The sequence below is a fragment of the Muntiacus reevesi genome, chromosome 7 (genome assembly GCF_963930625.1).
Source record: "Muntiacus reevesi chromosome 7, mMunRee1.1, whole genome shotgun sequence".
In the NCBI taxonomy this organism is placed as follows: Eukaryota; Metazoa; Chordata; class Mammalia; order Artiodactyla; family Cervidae; genus Muntiacus; species Muntiacus reevesi.
This window is the reverse complement of record NC_089255.1, coordinates 65,315,240-65,335,069: the sequence shown is the minus strand read 5'-3', so window position 1 is coordinate 65,335,069 and position 19,830 is coordinate 65,315,240. Positions and strand designations below refer to the sequence as shown.

General features: G+C 38.7%; 1 protein-coding gene across 2 annotated transcripts in view; it reads left to right on the top strand.

Annotated features, from left to right (window-relative positions):
- The window catches only part of ATG14 (autophagy related 14), a 38,556-nt gene that overhangs the window by 2,014 nt on the left and 16,712 nt on the right, over positions 1-19,830 (top strand). For both annotated transcript variants that reach the window (XM_065941215.1, XM_065941213.1), the window contains exons 2-5: positions 9,950-10,012; positions 11,341-11,383; positions 13,618-13,699; positions 18,135-18,372. In XM_065941215.1, the coding sequence (XP_065797287.1) occupies positions 9,950-10,012; positions 11,341-11,383; positions 13,618-13,699; positions 18,135-18,372 (426 nt within the window). The remainder of the gene's footprint in view (positions 1-9,949; positions 10,013-11,340; positions 11,384-13,617; positions 13,700-18,134; positions 18,373-19,830) is intronic.

Genomic DNA, 19,830 nt, shown 5'->3' with positions numbered 1-19,830 from the left:
ACCTGAGGATTATTCCCTCTGGAGTCTCTGCTTTTCACCTTTCCTCCTTCATAGTGTAATTTCCTATATTGCAGACAGATTAATACCATCCTTCCATTCCTCTGTTCACATCTTCCAAAGTTTAAAAAAGAAAAAACCAAAGTCTTTATCCGAAGTTCTGTATTGTTTGTTCCCTCATTGTTCTCCTATTGCTTTTCTCTTACCTACTCTGCAAAACATCATGGCCTCCTTGCCAGTACTCAGGCATTCTGAAAACACTCCTGCCTCAGACTGCTAGGAGCTCCTTTCTCCTAGTCTTCCAGGCTACTTTCTTTGAATCCTTAGGTCTCTGTTCCTTACAGAGAAACTCTGACTATTCATTCAATTAAAATAGTAACTTTCTTCCCCACTCAACCTGTTTTCTTGTTTTGCATATTTAACTGCCTCTCTCTCCATTGATGTTAGCTCTGTGAGAACAAGACAGTTTTATACTCTGCTATATCCTCATAGTAGAAGCTTAATAAAGATTCGTTGAATGACTGGATCAATCTACCCTTCCTTCCCAAACTTGGTCTCATCCTGAGCCACTTCATTGTCACACATCATGACCCGTTTGTTACTTAAGCCAGAAACCTGGAAGTTGTCCTAGCTTTTTCCTGTTTTTCTTATTCCATGTATCAAAATCATTGACAGGTATAATTTGATCTGCTTCAGAATAGATCTTGAATCTGTCTACTTCTAGTCCAGACTGCTATCATTTCTTTCCTGGCCACTAGTTTGTTTTCTTTCTTTTACACCTACAGCTCTTCCCTAGCCACCCTCTGGCCTTCACACAACAGCCACAGTAGAAATGTAAATCAGTTAATGTCACTGTTTTGCTTAAACCTTTCAGTGTTTTTTCCCTTTATAGAAAATAAAATTCAAGCTTCTTACTGTGCATATTAAGCCCTATGTGATCTGGCTCCTGCCTACCTTCTAATTTTGGCTGTAAGGTTGAGTTTAAAATGTGATCTTTGGATTCAAGCTGCATTGAATTGAATCCAAGCTCCACCACTTGTTATGTGATTTTGAAGTTTCATAGATTACTGGTAGTAATTACATAAGAGCATGCACTGAATTACTTAACATGATGTCTAGCATGTATTAAGGACTCAAAAAGTAAACTCTCACCCCATTCTCTCATGTTCACAGCTCAGTAATTGGGCTTTCTCTCACATCCTCAGACACATGGAACTCTTCCACCTATGGGCCTTTTTCCTTACTATTCCCTCTGCCTGGAACACTGTTCCTCCTGATTGGCGTTTTACCTTTCATGTCTCAACTTAAATGTCACTTCCTCAGCGAGACTCTCCCTGACCTTCACTAAGGTAGGTCCCCACTTCCATCTCTCCCCCCATTTCTGTCACAATACTCAGTTCTTTCATGGTATTAAGCGCCATAAGTGGAGTCACTTATCTGCGGAAGGTAACTGCATCCAGAATGTATCAGTAGTTCCACACAGGAGTGAATCCTGCTTTTGTTCAGTCTCCCATCCTGGTGGTTAGTGCAGCGCTGGGGAGGAACGTAATAAGCAGATTGTTGAAGGGAATGGTAAAGGCAAGACCATTTTAGGAACTGAAATACAAATTATTTTCAGGAGAGGGATATGTTACAGTGGATTTCTTTTTATGACCAAGCAGAAAAGTGAAAAATAAATACCAGGATCATTCAGAATTTAGAAATGAAAAATAAAGTTAAGGTTTAGGGATAACAGCTTCACTTCACTTTCAGTCATCCCTTTTCTGAAGTGTGTGTTTCTAAAGAAGAGGAGTTTGCTTGTTTGCTTTCCTTCATCCCCTGACCAGTGTCCAGCATGTAGTAGGATGCAAGAATCTCTTGAGACCCAGGACCCTGTCCTGATCCCAGATCAGTCTTACCGAGCTCATTAGGTACAGTTATTGGTGTGAATTATTCCGGCAGATAAGAGAAAGGCAGGTTTCTGCTCTCGAGGATTTACACTGACTACTAATAAGCTTTAAATATCTTGGGCCAAAGGTTGATTGTGAGATATTCTCTGGTCTTCAGTACTTGTGAAAAATTTTGTATTCTGTGCTTTACTTTCAGACCCTTTTTACCCCTCTTACTTTATGAGGAAACTCACTGGCTGTGGGAAACCACCTGGAAATAGAATATGGAAGCCTCAGCATGAATTAAATACCCTTGTTTCACCCCCTGGTTCTTTTCAGTAAGTTAACCAAATTAGCTGCGCCTGCAAGGATCTTGAATATGATGTACATATCAAAGTTCCTGTAAATGGAGATGTATTTTTTTCAGGTTTCATTAATAGACTAGCTAAATATACAGGTTTTAATGGTTTAGCAGTTCAAGGAAAATTCAATATTAAAGAATAAATGTGTATCCTCATAATGCTTTTGACTTCTAAGAAGGGAACATGCATCTTTATGTAATTTTGTGGGCAGTATGAGTTTGGCAGTTAGATTAAAAAATACTTGAACTTGCTACTTTTTTTTTGGCTATTGTTCAGTGGGACACTTCCTTATAACCTTGGTACCATTATCCTTTCCTCATCTCCCACCTTGGCCCAGTCCTGAGACAGTACCCACATCTCTGCTTTTCCGTCTGTCTTTTGACTTGTTTGCTTCCTTAAGAGATGAAGAGGAATAATTTTAAGCAGTACTCTCAACCATCTCCTTTGAATCTTGTACCAGAGAACATTTTAAAATTGCAGGTCTTTTAACAAGAACGTAGTTTTCTGGATTAAACATTTATCTGATACTAGAAATAACACTCTTACCCAATAGATAACTGACAAGTTGAAATAATCTTTCCACTCAAAACTGGAAAAAATTGCTTACCAGTTTATGATAGGGTGTAAGAATGAGACAGTGGGGAAAATCTGAGCATACCTGGGAACATCTACATGCTAGTTTAGAAACCAGTTAATTAAAGTGTGGATCAAAAAGAAAGGCATTTTATGAGCAGATGGATATTGCTCTCATACATACACAGCATCAGGAATGATGCAGCACTCCTTTCACTGATGAGTTTTAGGAATGTAGGGCTACATTTTTACCATGAAACAGAAATATGGGCACCAGACAAATTGAGAAGTGGGATAGAGGACAAGCAAGAAATTTTAGACGTTACTGAAGATTTTGAGAGGAAGATGCATCCTAAAAACTCTTCTTGAGACATTTCTGTTCCCCTCCAGTATCTTTCTAGTTGTCAGTCCTTAGCTTATAAAAGTTTGTTTTCGTGAGGATTCAGTTCTGGACCCACATCTGTATACCCCACTCAGCAGAATAAAAGCTCCATAGGTACCTGGCCTCCCCATCTTGAGACAAGAGTTTATCAACCTACCACTCTTTGGTTATCTCTTTCAGGAAGGGTCACAGCTCCCATCCCATGTAGCTTCTTAATTGTATTTACAACAATACATGTGGATCTCCTAAGAAAGTATAATTCTTGCTTCAATCAGTATCACTGGCTACTCTTAACCATTATGTGTACCCTTCAGAATTTGTAAGGATTTCACAAGTATTGTCTCATTTGTTCCCTGCTACAAAACCATGAGTTATTAACCTGTTTTTAAGATGAGGAAGCTCAGAGTAGTTGTGCCTTACTTACTGCTCGGCTATGGTAATTCTTACATTGACTGATCTCCAGATCTGAAATACTTACATGCATATGTATATATTTAGTATATATTCAGTTTAATACATTTGTAGGATTAAGTGCAAAATCACTCATTGCAGTGAAGAAAAGGGAAACTAGCCTGTATTGCGTGTTAAGTGCCTGTACCTGATGCTTTCACATTTATCTTATTTAATCCCTATAATCAAGTAGGATAATCATTATTTTCATTTTATAAGTGAGGAAACTAAACAGTGTTCTGTTTGTACTTTCTACTAATGACTTAACCTTCATTCCTGCCAGTGGAGTGTGTTTTTACTACAGTTAACCCTTGAACAACAGGGGTTAACTCACCTATAATTTATAGTTAACCCTCTTTTTATCAGCGGTTGCTCTGCATCCACAGATTGAATCAACTTCAGACCGTGCGGTACTGTAGTGTTTACAGTTGATGAAACCTGCACTGTTGAAGTTGTGTATTTTTTCATACTTTAAATACTGTAACATAAGTTAGAAGAGCTATTCTGATAAGGACTATGTTTTTTCATATTGCATTTGTCCATAAACGTCATACCCTTGAATGCCTAAAAGAACTTAAGGGAGAAAAATATGAAGGCTGGTAATTTTTCGTGTGTTATTAATAGTATCCTAATTCAAGAATACTCAGTTCTCTGACCATTTCTGCTTGTGTAATAGAGATCGCTGTGCTCTTCTCCAGGAAAATTCATACTCTTTCTTACCCGATAAGTCTCACTGCCTTATTTCTAGAACCAGAATCATCAACTCTTCACCAAACCTGTGTCCAAATCGGAGCTGGGGGAAATTCCCCACCACTAATTTGAAAGCTGTCAGTGCTTATTTTCTCCTTTCAGATTTAAGAAACACAAGGAATATAAGGGTTGACTAATTCTTAAGGCCCTCAATTGCATATTTGAAAGTTTTGTGGGATTGTTCAGTTTGCCTTTCTTAAAATACAGGAGTAGTGTTTCTTGGACTTTTCTGTTGCCATAACCCTAGGCACAAAGTGAATGTAAACCACTAGGAAGAGGGAAAGGACTGGGCAGGCAGACGGAAGGATGCGTTATTTTATGAAAGGCACTAAGGAAGTGCTCAGTAAGGTGTAGTCGGCGGTCTGACGGTGTTATTGATCATCTGCACAGAATCAGTAGTAGGATTGCTGATGCCCCTTTTCTGCTCTCAGGGGACAGACTTAGGTGACCAGTCCTGCTTGTGGCCAGATCCACTGAGTCACCCAGGACGATCTGTGGCCATGGCGCAGCGTGGAGTGATGCAGTCACACTTGTAACTGATCCTCGTCACCCTGCTGTCCCACTGGTGTGGTGAAGTTCTCTGGGGCAGGACAGATTAACTTCTTAGTTTGTGAAACAGCAGAATCTCCTCTGCCTGTACTGCCTTCCTTCCCTTAGCAGGGCCACCTCTAACCCGTCCTCGGGCAGACGTGACTCCAGAATCTGAGTTGAGTTGTGTATCGTCTCTTGGATTGATAGCACCAGACTGTGTGTGACCACCTGCTCCTGGTTCTCACCACTCTCTATCACAGGGGCACTGTTTAAAGTTGACTTAAGGAAATCCTTTTTTAGGGGGGAGAAAGGCAAATACAAGTCTGGAGGAATTTGGTAAATAACATAGAAGACATTTTTTAATTGGGAAAGAAAATATTTTAAAAGTGTTTAAAAGCGCTGATGCATGGTACAGGTTCACTGGCAGATTCTTTTCAGAAAACTATACAAAACTATAGAGCCATTCAGCAACAACAAGAAAATGGATAAATGTATCTGCACAAAATTTTGGAAATTTTGTAGAGCAGAATCATAAGTAGTCACTAAGCAAATTGAGAAAGAATTTCAAGATGTATGAAAGGAAAATAGCTAATTTTCCTAATAACCCTTTAAAAAATCTGTAGAAAAGTGAACAAAGGACATAGACTAACAAATGAAAAGTAGCCAATAAGAAATAATGCAGAAAGGCAAGTAAATGAATTGTAAACTATCTTTGAAGGAATGGAGTGGGAAGCCAGTCAGGTTGGTAAAGAATAAAATGTGCAGTGCTGAGGGAGAATGAGAACAGGTTGGTATGGTTGTAAATATCATATGAAATGATTTCAGAAGAAATTTAAAGATAACTGCCAAAGGTTTGCATGTAAATATTTGACCTAGCAGTTTATTTGTAAGAATTTCTTGTAGAGAAACCTAAAAGCTTAAAAGATTTGTGCACCAAGATATTCATTTCTAACATTATTGATAGTAGTGAAAATTTGGAAGCAGTGGCAGTGTCCATCAGTAGGAGTTTCTGTGAATAAGTTATATGATGTCTGTTCAGTGAAATTCTGTAATGAGATACGTTTTTATGTTCTGACGTGGAAAAAGAAACAAAACATTTTATGTAATAAACCCAGCTTGAAAGACAGTGTATAAAATAAAATATGCCTTTCCCCCTTTTCCTTTTTTCTTTTTTTTCCCTTCCCTAAGCTATCTCCATGAGTCCTGGATTGGAAAATGCAGAGAATGGACGAGGTGCTGGTGAGCAGTTGGCTTGCTGACCAGGCACATTCCTTGATACCATCTGCTCTTTTGCTCTGTTCACACTACCTATTTTTTCATTTCCTTCATGAAGAATGACATTACTCATGAAGTGTTCGGTACAGGAGGAATTGCTATCTCCTGTTTGTTATTCCTGCTGTCATCTGTATTTTTATATTTTGAGTTTGGGTTTGTTTCTAACAACCTAGGAGAACTAACCAGCCTGATATAAAGCTGGACAGTGTCATCATCCCAATTTGTTTTAATGCAAAGTGGCATCTTTACAACAGATCCGAAAGGAGCACTTTTATAGCCTTTGAGAGCAGGATTTTCTCTTTTATGTCAGTCCTTTGTTTACACAGGTTGATGAATCTTGTGAGTTTGTCATCTCCTTTCAGGTTACCAAGAGCATGAATCATGTGTTACCTCAGTAAGGGAGAAGAAAATACCACATTTGTTTCTCATTTTCAATATAAGGAAATGGAAGCACATAACAAGTACTATGTCTAGTACACAGCCAGTTGCAGAAAATGAATGATTAGATTTCTTAACATTCTGTAAAATGCTCTGTAGTAAGTTGTGGGCACATAGTAAAAGCCTGATAAATTATTTGGTGAACCTATGAATTTGTCCACTTTCTACATTGGTTTCTGAGTTTTCTAATGTTTCCTGTAGTTACCACCTCACTGGCCATTGCAGTACTACCCAGTAGAATTCTGTGCAATGATGCTCCGTATCTGTGTATCCAGTAAAGTGGCCTCCAGCCATATGTAGCTGTTGAAATGTGAGAGTGTCACAGAGAAAGTGAATTTTTAATTTAATTTTAATTTAGCCACTTAAGTATATAATTCTGTCACATATAATATTGTCTGATTTGCTTTCTTTAATATATGTGGTACATTTTCAATGACTATGAAATAGCAGAGTCATAATTCGGGCATTTTATCCCTTCCATTTAGAACTAGATATCTGCGGATATTTCAGATGTGGGACTATAAAAATAGTGTGTTAGGCTTCTGTGTCTGGATTATTTTTTTTTATTATTTTTTTTAAGGAAGAGATTTTTAGGGCTGATACGGTTCTGGTTTTATGTTATGGTTCTGATGAATTGTTTTCATTTAGATTGGGAAATCAGGAGATAGCCAAAAGCCTAATTCTGGACTCCATACCATGTTACCATGGTGGGTAACATTACTTTTATTTCTTTGAAAGTAGTTAGTAAGCCACTGTTAACTCAATTCAAAATCATTGCATGATATTCAGTTCAGTTCAGTCGCTCAGTCATGTCCGACTGTCTGCGACCCCATGGACTGCAGCATTCCAGGCTTCCCTGTCCATCACCAACTCCTGGAGCTTGCTCAAACTCATGTCTGTCAAGTTGGTGTTGCCATCCAGCCATCTCATCCTTTGTCATCCCCTTCTCCTCCTGCCTTCAGTCTTTCCCAGCATCAGGGTCTTTTCACATGAATCAGTTCTTTGTATCAGGTGGCCAAAGTATTGGAGCTTCAGCTTCAGAATCAGTCCTTCCAATAAATATTCAGGACTGATTTCCTTTAGGGTTGACTGGTTGAATCTCCTTGCAGTCCAAGGGACTCTCAAGAGTCTTCTCCAACACCACAAATCAAAAGCATCAAATCTTTGGCACTCAGCTTTCTTTATGGTTCAACTCTCACATCTATACATGACTGCTGGAGAAACCATAACTTTGACTAGATGGACCTTTGTGGGCATAGTAATGTCTCTGCTTTTTAATAGGCTGTTCAGGTTGGTAATAGCTTTTCTTCTAAGGAGCAAGAGTCTTTTAATTTCATGACTGCAGTCTCCGTCTGCAGTGATTTTGGAGCCCCTCAAAATGAAGTCTGTCACTGTTTCCATTGTTTCCCTGTCTATTTGGCATGAAGTGATGATACCAGATGCCATGATCTTAGTTTTCCAAATGTTGAGTTTTAAGCCACTCTTCTCTTTCACATTGGTCTTTAATTCTTCTTCGTTTTCTGCCATAAGGGTGGTATCATCTGCATGTCTGAGTTTATTGATATTTCTCCCAGCAATCTTGATTCCAACTTGTGCTTCATCCAGTCCCTCATTTCGCATGATGTATTCTGTACGTAAGTTAAATAAGCAGAGTGACAATATACAATTTTGACTTACTCCTTTCCCAGTTTGAACCAGTCTGTTGCGTGATATTACTCATACTTTTTTTTTTAATTTTCTTATTTTAAGGAAGAGATTATTTTACTATTATTTTAAGGAAGAGATTTTTAGGGCCATTATGGTCACATTTTAGGTACTCAGTAGCCACACATGCCTGATGACTGCCGTGTTGAACAGCACAGATCTAGAAGATTTGAATATCACTGCTTGCCACCTTCAGCTGGTTGATGCTTATAGAACTCTGTACCCAGGAACTATAAAATATACATTCTTTCAAGTGCACATGGAACTTTCACCAAGGCAAAGCACATCATATGCAAGGCCATAAGACAATCTCAAGTCACAAGATTGAAATCTCATATTCTGGGACCACGTCAGAGTTAAAGTAGAAAAATAACAGTAAGTTACCTAAAAAGCTGGTATATCTGGAAATTGAGTGATACACTTATAAATATATTCTTGATCAGAGGGAATTTTATGGAAAATTAGAAATTTCCAACTAAATGATAAAATACAGCATTTGCAAAAATGTTAAGGGTTTAGCTTTAAGCAATACTTTGGTGGAAATTTGTAACTTAAGAAGAGGCTTAAATTTGATGATTAAAGTTTCTACCTTACACTCTAAAAAATAAAAAAGAAAACTAAATTCCTATTAAGGTAGCAGGAAGAAAATAAGAATAAGGGTAGAATACTGACAAATATAAAAAATGATCTGTGATGTGATAATCTTTCCTTTTGGTAACTTTATTAACAGTGACTTGCTAGCCATAATGACTAGCGATAAATTTAGTGAGAAAAAATTGGACATTACGTTGCCAACAAAGGTCCGTCTAGTCAAAGCTATGGTTTTTCCAGTAGTCATATATGAATGTGAGAGCTGGACAGTAAAGAAAGCTGAGCACCAAAGAATTGATGCTTTTGACCTGTGGTGTTGGAGAAAACTTGAGAGTCCCTTGGACAGCAAGGAGATGCAACCAGTCAATCCTAAAGGAAATCAGTCCTGAATATTTATTGGAAGGACTGATGCTGAAGCTGAAACTCCAATCCTTTGGCCACCTGATGCAAAGAACTGACTCATGTGAAAAGACCCTGATGCTGGGAAAGATTGAAGGTGGGAAGAGAAGTGGATGACAGAGGATAAGATGGTTGGATGGCATCACGGACTCAATGGACATGAGTTTGAGTAAACTCCAGGAGTTAGTGATGGACAGGGAGGCCTGGCGTGCTGCAGTCCATAAGGTCGCAGAGTCGGACACGACTGAGCGACTGAACTGAATTGAGGCGCCAACTTAGAGATGAGAGCAAGGTTCAGTTAAGTTTAATAATTACAATTGTTTATAATGGAAGCCTCAGTTTCCTTGGATTCAAACTCACTTTAGTGCTCTGATTTGCCTGTTTCGGAAGATAATTTAACCTAGGGGCGAAGAAACCTATAGATATATTTTATAAATCCATGAAAGAGTTTTAAAGCTGAGAATATGAACCTAGTTTTAAGTAAAATGGTGGGCAGCCGTGTGCATCCCATCAAGAAGATATGTTCGGGATGAGTCTGCAGAAATGATTGGCTCTCAGGAATTTGCATAATCTCATTTGCCTGGAAAAAAATGAACATTTAAATAAAATGCTGCATTTTTTTCTTACAGGTTTATAGACAAGAAGGAAAGGTTAAGCCAGCTTAAGAGCAAGCAAGAAGAATTTCAAAAAGAGTGAGTTTTCATTTTGCTTTCTAATTTGGGGGGGTTATCTGGTCACTGCATGGTTTATTTCAATGCTGTGATATGCAGATATGTGGGTTGCTGATTTATTGAATTTAGGATACAGGTTTCAGCATGTGAAGAGCCCTGTATCTGGGAGAAACCAAAATAAGAGATTGTCGAGTTTCTGGAGAACAGTGGGATCAGACATGGGGCCTGATTAATAGCAGGCACAGTGACTGAACGGGTGAATCAGAGCGCTGACCCTGGTAAATGGGTCCAGTACAGAAAGCATATGACACTAGTGGTGGTGGCCCATGTAGGACATTATTGCTTTTCTTTGTTCTTCTTCTGTATGAAGGTTTTACAAAGTGTGGTCTGCAGATCATCTACTTAAGATTAAATTAACTTGGTGTTCTGGTTAAAAATGTAGATTCTTGGAATCTGTCCTCAGATAATTCTGATTTGATAGGTCTGAGGGGAGGCCCGGGAATCTGAGTATTAGCAAGCACCCTGACAGATCTCTTATACTCTGGATTTGGGAATTGTCCTGTAGAACCTTTTGTCCCAAATTGGTCCAGTCACCGTTCTCCATCCGTACCCCAGACATGATTAACACATTTATGAGCAGATTAACTCTTCAGAGATGCCCTGCATTAGAGAAACCTGCTTGGATTTATTTTACTCCATCATTTCCCTGACTTTACTCTGTCATAGAAACTTAACTTTTTTCCTATAGAACACTTCATTCTATAGAACAAATTTTAGCCTACACTGACTTGTGCCATTTTAAAGGGGGGAACTGACAATAGCATTTTGGATCATGAATTATCTTATGTTGTTGTTGGATCACTAAGCTGTGTTCAACTGTTTGTGATCCCATAGACTACAGCTCACCAGGCTTCTCTGCCCTAATTATCTCCCAGAGTTTGCTCAAACTCATGTCCATTGAGTCGGTGATGCCATCTGACCATTTCATCCTCTGTCACCCCCTTCTCCTCTTGCCTTCAATCTTTACCAACATCAGGGTCTCATTATTATTACTTGCGACTGATGGAAATTATTGATTATGATGGAGAGCAAAGGCGATAGCTGTTTTGGAAGTTTATTGTATTTACAGAAAGGCTCTGAGCCGTACGAAAAGTGCAAAAGGAAGCAGGTGAGAAAAAAAATTGCAGAAAGCAGGGGATTTAGAAAACATTTTTAAATACTTACACCCCACTTTGGTGTATCCAGAGTTTTCTAAGACCTTGTTTTAAAAAGTTGTTGATTTTGCATTTTTGAGCTTTACCAATTTTATTATTTTAAGAGCTTATTTCCTTTATCTCTTCTCCATACAGAGTATTAAGAGCTATGGAAGGAAAATGGATGACAGATCAATTGGTAAGAAGAAGAAGAAGTATTTAAATAATATTCTTTACACTTGAGGTTACATGTTTTTAAATTGGCAGAACTTAAAAAATGATTTTGAACTTAAATTTATTTGTGATCATTTTTTGGCAGTTCTCTGTGAATATATTTCTAGGGCAGGCTTCTCACATATTTTATTTAGATACCAAAAACAGGGTATTGGCAGTTAATTATGGAACCACCATAATGAATAATTATGAGGTCTGATGCTGACAGAAATATACAAGAACAGTTAGATGCTCTTTTTAAAAAAAAAATTACTCATCATGAACATACACTTTCTAGATGGGTTAATTGAAAAATAAGCTAAAATAGTAAAAGAAAATATGGGAGAGTGTTTATATAATCTGAAGGTGAACAGACCTTTATAAGCCATAAAGTGAAACATTTGATACACTGCATAAACGTTTAAAAATTGTATCTGTTGAAGACCCTGGCAAGATGAATATAAACTGAGACAAAATGCTTACAACATATGGAAATAAGGAGTTTGATTGATTACAATTTTATTCACTGTTGCTGGAAGTGCATATTGGCATATTTGTTTGAGGGACAGTTTGGTGGTAGTTTGTTGCTTTTGTAATGCATATGTGGTATATATACATGTAGTAGTTTTCCTCCTAAGAAAGTATACATGAATATAGAGATTTACAGGTAAAGATTCTGATTGTATCGTTCTTAGTAAAATTAATATATAATTAAATATCCATCAAACAGAATGAGCTAATTATGATACTGTGTAGCTGTTAAAAAGAATGTGGTCAGTCTGTATGCACTGGTATGGAATGATATCCAAGGTATTTTTTTTAATGAAAAAAACTCAAATAGTAGGCTCCGGTAAAGTATGATTCCATTTGTGTGTGTGTTTTAAATATATATGCTCTTGAAAGTCTGAAGAGATACACAGTTACCCCTGAATAGTGGGAAGGAGTCAGGCTAACAATCTCGTTCTTCTCTTTTGTGATGCTTGCTTTTTTTTATAATAAGCATCATTCATAATTTTTAAATACTTATAAGTGAATTTTGCTTATGTTCTGAGTATTCTATAATCAAATTATGTTGTATGGGAAAAAGTTATAAAAGACTGTTTATAAATAATCTCATCCCAGTTTTTCTAAGTTCCTTTCTAAGTTTTCTAGTTTTTCTATCAAAAACTTCAATATTGATTCTTAAAGACTAATATCTTTTTAAAGTGAAAATATCTCATTGCCAGTTTATTCCTGAATTGATCACAGTTCCCGTGAATCTGTTCTCAGCTGTCTTCCACGCCACTTTGGAGAGGGGAGCATTTTCCCCACTGAACAGTCCTGTAATGTATTCTGTATCTTGTACTATCACACTACTTAGACAAGTGTTAAACATTATAAACATTTGAATGTTGTAAGCTTTCAGTTGTCCCCATTTATGGAGACATCATGGAATAGATAAGTCATACTTTCTAAAAACCAACTACTATGTCAGATTTTACTTATCCTTTATTCTCTTTGGGGAAACCGTACCTAAACCTTGGTAAAGGGAAAAGGCAGTTTCATGTTTCATAAAATTTTTTCAGGCTTTTCCAGAAATCTTATATGAGTTATATACACTTTAAAAAAAAAGACTTCTGCTCTGTTGTAGTTTTTTATTACTCTGTAAGTAATATTTGCTTATTGTATCAGTGAGATAGTACAGCTGATAGGCTCCTCAGTAACCAGCACTGAGAGTTTAGAGCAGTGCATCCATAGAACTCTCTGATGATACAAATGTTCTGTCTACACTGCCCAATATGGTAGGCATTAGCCATAAGTGGTGTTAACATGTACCACCTGACATGTGGGTAGTGGGAGTAAAAACCAGATTTTTTAAAAAAATTTTACGTAATCTGATTTTCAGATAGCCACATAGAACATAGCCACATAGATAGTTCTGTATTGGACAGGACAGGTTAAGAGAATATGCTTCAACATTTTTCTCTGTACTTAACTAACACAGAAAAGAACTATGTGAATTTCTCATTCTGTCTTAATTTCCTAGCAGCTTCTGTACTGAACCAGAAAATTTTTTTTCTTTTTTGTAATCCACTAGTTACAAAAGCTGTAATAAATATACTGGTCTTTTCTTCATTGCATTTTCTAAGATACACCTCAGATAAGTAGTGTCCCTAGTAGATAATCATATTAATTGTAAGAGACCAATATTTGTGATATTTGTTTCATACCTTTTTTAAGAGATGGAAAATAATGTCCTGCAAGATGAGGATTGAACAGCTGAAACAAACTATATGTAAAGGAAATGAAGAGATGAAGAAAAGTAAGTAATTTTCCCACCTCTGTCCAACCCTGATAAAGGACTCATGTGTAATTTCATGGGATTGATCAGCTAGGGAGAGAAAGGGGAAGGGGTGGTAGAGGCAATAGCAGCCTGGAAAAGTTAACTGGTTGCCTTTTACTCTTTGTAAAACATCTGTATAAGGAATTTATATTATATATATATATTTCAAGTATATGTATATAAAACATGTATCTGTGTTATATATATTTACAAATGTGTACATATATACATAAACACATGTGCAAATGTAATGACCTTTATAAACTACTTATCTCAGTTTAAAAAGTTGAGGACTGTATGTGTTTCATTTCCCTTAGCTGATAGGAATCTCAGAGTCAGTCTTGGTAATCAAGTATAATTATTAGTTCAACCAGAAGCAAATATTGACTTTTTCTCCATCAGTGAGTCTTATACATATTTTAATCTGTATTAATTTTGTATTTTGTACTTAATATTTTATCACAAGTAGTTGCCAGATTTTAAGAGAATCCTCTTAGAAATCCTGTGTCCTTAGACATAGTGCATGCTGGGATGTCCCTGGTGGTCCAGTGGTTAAGACACTGAGCTTCCAGTGTAGGGGGTGGGGGTTCAGTCCCTGGCCAGGGAGCTAAGATCCTACATGTCATGTGGCCAAAGATAAATTTTAGTGGCGGAAAAAAAGGTTCATATATTTCTGAAGATCACTGTTTAAAGTTTAAAATGGATTGCTCTCATACCTTGTAAGTTCCTTTATTGTCTACTCATTGCTTTCAGAAGCAAGTATTTTATAGTGGTAGGTAATGGTATAAAAGCCGCCTTTGAAAAACTTGTCCTAATAAAGTGCCTGCGTGGAGTTTCACAGGATTAATAAGCTAGAGAAACAGGGCATCCTGATGAAGAGGTCTCAGAACTACAGCCGGCCCCTCCTGTGCTGAGTTTGGCTTGCACTCTCCAGAGGCTCTGGGTCAGCAGCAGTGTAGGGACTCATTACTTACCACGATTTCACCCACTTTCCCTTCCTCCCTGGATGTTCACAGTAGGAGTTTGCCACCAGGCATCTGTGAACCTCCTGAAATTGCTGAATTGACTGAGTTTGTGTGTTTCTCTGATGAAAAAGTTTAAAACTTTGATCAGCTCCTTTTAATAGGCTCCTGTCCCCCCAGTTATCCTTTTAGTTGCTAAGTCGTGTCTCTTTGCAACCCTGTGGACTGTAGCCCGCCAGGTTCCTCTGTCTGTGGAAAAACATCTACTTCTCCTTCATTGACTACACTAAAGCCTTTGACTGTGGGGATCACAACAAACTGTGGGAAATTCTTAAAGAGATGGGAATACCAGACCACATTGTCTGTCTCCTGAGAAACTTGTATGCAGGTCATGAAACAACAGTTAGAACTGGACATGGAACAACAGACTGATTCAAAATTGTGAAAGGAATATGGCAAGGCTGTGTACTGTCACTCTGCTTATTTAACTTCTATGCTTATTTAACATCATGCAAAATGCCAGGCTGGATGAATCACAGGCTGGAATCAAGATTGCCAGGAAAAATACCAACAGTCTCAGATATGTAGATGATACCACCCTTATGGCAGAAAATGAAGAGAAACTAAAGAAGCTCTTGATGAGGGTGAAAGAAGAAAGTGAAAAAGGTGGCTTAAGATTCAACAGTCAAAAAACTAACATCACGGCATCTGGTCCCATCATTTCATGGCAAATAGATAGGGAAAAAGAGGAACAGTGTCAGACTTAATTTTTTTTTGGCTCCAAAATCACTGCAGATAGTGTCTGCAGCCATGAAATTAAAAGATGCTTGTTTCTTGGAAGAAAAGGTATGACAAACCTAGACAGCATATTAAGAAGCAGAGACATCACTTTGTTGCTAAAGGTCCATCTAGTCAAAGCTATGGTTTTCCCAGTAGTCATATACAGATGTGAGAGTTGGGTCATAAAGAAAGCTGAGTGCCAAAGAGTTGATGCTTTCAAATTGTGCCAGAGAAGACTCTTGAGAGTCTCTTGGACTGCAAGATCAAACCAGTTAATCCTAAAGGAAATCAACCCTGAATATTCATTAGAAGGACTGATGCTGAAGCTGACTCCAATACTTTGACCACTTGATGCAAAGAGCTGGCTCATTGGAAAAGACCCTAATGGTGGAAAAGATTGAAGGAAGAAGGAGGAGGGGGCGGCAGAGGATGAGATGGTTAGGTAGCATCACTGATTTGATGGACGTGAATTTTAACAAACTCAGGAGATACTGGAGGACTGAGGAGCCTGGTGTGCTGCAGGTCATAGGGTGGAAAAGAGTTGGACACAACTTGGTGACTGAACAATAACAGCAAAGCCCCAAAATACTGAAGGCAACAACCATGGAAAATACTAACAAGAGATATGGTTCTCTACTAGTGGTCTCTATAGCTGTGATTTCCATCCCTAGCAGATGATTGGTGTCACCTGATAACCATTTTTAAAACTCTAGAGAGAATCTGGGCCCTGCCTTGGACTTAGAAAATGAAAATCTCATTCGTGGGGACTGGGATCAATGGTTCATAACCTGTCTGTAGTAAAAGACCATTTTTTTCTCCTTCATTTCCAATGTGTCATAAACCAACATCAATAATGTTGTAAAATAATGGTAAAATTAGTTACTAGAAAAGTGATTACATACTTGGATGCCACAGTAATATCACATAGCCATGTCAAAATATTTTTTTTCTAAATTTGCTATTTCTGTACTTGTTTTATTTGGTAAAGGTTTGGGCCAGATCCATGGCTCACACTTTGAGTAGTAGCTCTACTCTCATGACCTGCCAGGTTCATAAGCTGTTGCCACCATCTATATTAAACTGAGAAAATTTTGCAAACAATTTCAAGGCAGTTAATGAATTCCAGAAGCTCAAGGTTATAGATTAGATTAAGAGTTTGCTACTCAAGAAATAGCCTGTTGTGTGTTTTTAAAAAAAAAAAAACCACAGAATCTTATTGTTAAAGTACCAATTATAAACTGTAGCTCCTGATGAACATTTCTCCAGAATCTTTTGATTTAACATGTTATGATTGCATGATAATACGGCATAGATAGGGAAATTGGATTGTATTTGAAATTTCAGAGTTGAGTTGATCTGTTATTTGCCAAAATAGCAAGAGTAGATTACAGACAGGGAAGATGACATGGAGAGAAGAGTGACTTAACCTGAGTGCACTAGTGCAGGTTGGGTGTCTGTGATGATTTCCTGTCACCTTCAAGGAGTTCCGGTATTACACTGGAAAATGGCATTTAAAAAATCTAACCACCATATGGCTCAGGCCTTGGCTAGATATTGACAGATACATTTGAGTACTTGTAAAGAACTCAGTAGAGATCATGAAAATGAATGAACTTAACTGGAAAGTGTGTGAAAGGACCATAGACTTAACCTTCGGGACATTCATATTGATCAGGAATGGTGAAGAGATGAATCAGAGAAGAAAAAGGTGTGTGTGTGTGTGTATGTGTGAAGAAAAAAAAGATATGTGTGTGTGTGTGTAAAAGAAACTTTATGCCTGCTGTGAAATAACCTAGTCTTGTCTGACTCTCTGCAACCCCATGGACTGTAGCCTGCCAGGCTCCTCTGTCCATGGGATTCTCCAGACAAGAATACTGTAGTGGGTTAACATTTCCTCCTCCAGGGGATCTTCCCAACCTTGGGATCGAACCCGTGTCTCTTGCATCTCCTGCATTGGCAGGGATACTTTACCGCTGTGTTACCTGGGAAGCCCTAGGACCTCCATAAAAAGGGCACATATTGGGCAGGATGAGTGTCTGTGTTCTCGGCTGTGTGGCCAGGCTCTGGTGGCCCTTGCAGTGGTTAAAATGTTAGTGTATGGTGGGTACTCCCACCCTGCTGGGGGTGCTACTCCCAACTGTGACTTTTCAGAGTGGTGGTCTGTTTCTTTGTTGCATGACCACCGGCCGTGAGGTTGTCCTCGGGTTATCTGAGTGGAGCCCAAGGCACACTGAATAGTTTCCTAAGGAAAATCAGGTCTCCAGTGAGTTTTTCGAACTTTGGTATTTTTTCTGCCCAACGTGCCTATTCTTCAGTGTTTACTTGAAGAAAGTCAGGTGCTTTGTGTGCTAAACTCCAAACGCAATCCAGCTTCCCTAACTTGAACTTGATAGTCTTGAGTGATGCTTACTAATGTTGATTACAAATGGAGACTCAGAATCATTTTAGTGGTGGTCCCCTTTGCTCTGTGTATAATACCTCCTTGAACTAAACTCTTGGTCTCCATACTTGGTGAACGTCATCTCATTAATGTTATTGAGGTTTTGCTTTCAATTTAGACATAATGCAGGAAGACACTTAATGCTTTGGAGGCCTTGGTGGGGGAGTGTTAGTATGCAGTATCCAGAAACTGTTTCCAGAGCTTATTGTTGGGTGTGACTTGTTTATTTTAGATACCGAAGGCCTCCTCAAAACCAAGGAAAAGAATCAGAAACTTTATACTCGAGCACAACGGCACCAGGAAAAGAAGGAGAAGATCCAGAGGCATAATCGCAAACTTGGTGACCTGGTAGAGAAAAAAAACATGGACTTAAGAAGTCATTATGAGCGTCTGGCAGATCTTCGGCGGTCTCACATATTAGAGCTCACGTCTGTCATTTTTCCCATTGAGGAAGTAAAGACTGGTGCGAGGTACAGTAAGCAAGTCTTTTGACTCTAGGGAAACCCAATTTCCAAAGATCAAGTGTCTTTCAAGCACGTCAGCACATTTATTGGGCCTCATTCTGGGTTTTCCTGGTGATGAAACTTAAGTCTTATCTGCTTCAGTCTATAGTAAACACTGCACGAAGTTGGGGAGGCAGTCAGGGGGAAGGATGATGGCCCTGGGAGAGGTGAAGCCCAAGCTTATAGACTCGTAGAGCTTCCAGAGGAGGGCCGGGCTCACAACCTTCATCTGGAACCATCTGATGTGGCTGCAGGACCAGTCAGGCTGCTCAATAGTCACATGCTGTTAGGCAATTTCTTGCGCCTTCAAGTCTTATTTCCTTATCTGTGAGATGGGGATAATAAACGCCTACCTCACAGAGAAATCATGAGCTAGATGGAAGAAGAAGCCCCTGGGTCTCTTACTTGGTGGGCGAGACATGCTGACTCCACCTTTCCCTTGTAACCCTCCCGTCTCGCTCAGGATCAGCTAGGTTGAGGCTCAGGTGCCCTCAGGAGCCAGTGGGACGAACAGGATGGGGATTCTCAGCTGGCTGACCGTCAGAGTCACTCAGGAGCTTCAGGAGAAAACAGGTTCCAGAGGACTGAGCTTCAGCCCCCCTGTCCCTCTTAGAGTGTTTTATCTCTTAAACTTCCCCAGATAATGCTGGTGATCACACAGATTTGGAAACTTCCACTGAGGAGTTTCGTTTGTTTTCTGGTTAACCATCAGGCCCTTGCCCTTGAGGGTTTTCCTTCTCTGCAGTTGCCTTCACTCTCTGGCACCTTTTCCTGGCGCTGGGCCGTCAGTGGACTCTTGCTCCTTAGGACTTAGAATTCAGTGCCTCCACTTCAGTCTGTCCTTTCACCTGTTGCCAGAGTAAGCTTCCTCAAAGCCTGAAGGTCTGATTGTGCTTCTGACTTGACAGTCTACTCTCTGACACTTAACAAGTCATTTGTCACTAGTGATGGTTAGCAAATACAGAGAGAAAAAGGCAGATTCAAAATAGAGAAGAATTCAGGGCTCAGAAATAGACCCGGAAGTGGTATTCTGAATCAGTGGGGAAAAGTTGGATTTTCCCAAAAATTGGCATAAAGACAGCTGGCCAGGCCTTTGAGGGGGAAAAAACTGACAAACAGAAGCATTATGCCAGATTACATTTTAGATTTTTTAAATTAAATATGAGCCAAAATACCTATGTTAGAACACATGGTCAACAAGACTAGGATACTGTTCCAGATTGTAGGATACTAAGACTCAGAGAAAAACTTTCTCTTCCATACTTGTGCTGTTTAAATCTTTTCTGTTAGTGTAAATTGCTATATATCATTCTTTTTTAAGCTAGCAGTGTTGAAGTTATCCCTATGATAAGATACCTTGCTCCGTCACATTTCTTCTCACCCTGCCTTGAGTGGGGGAAGGTGGAAGTAGAGGGACGGCCTAGA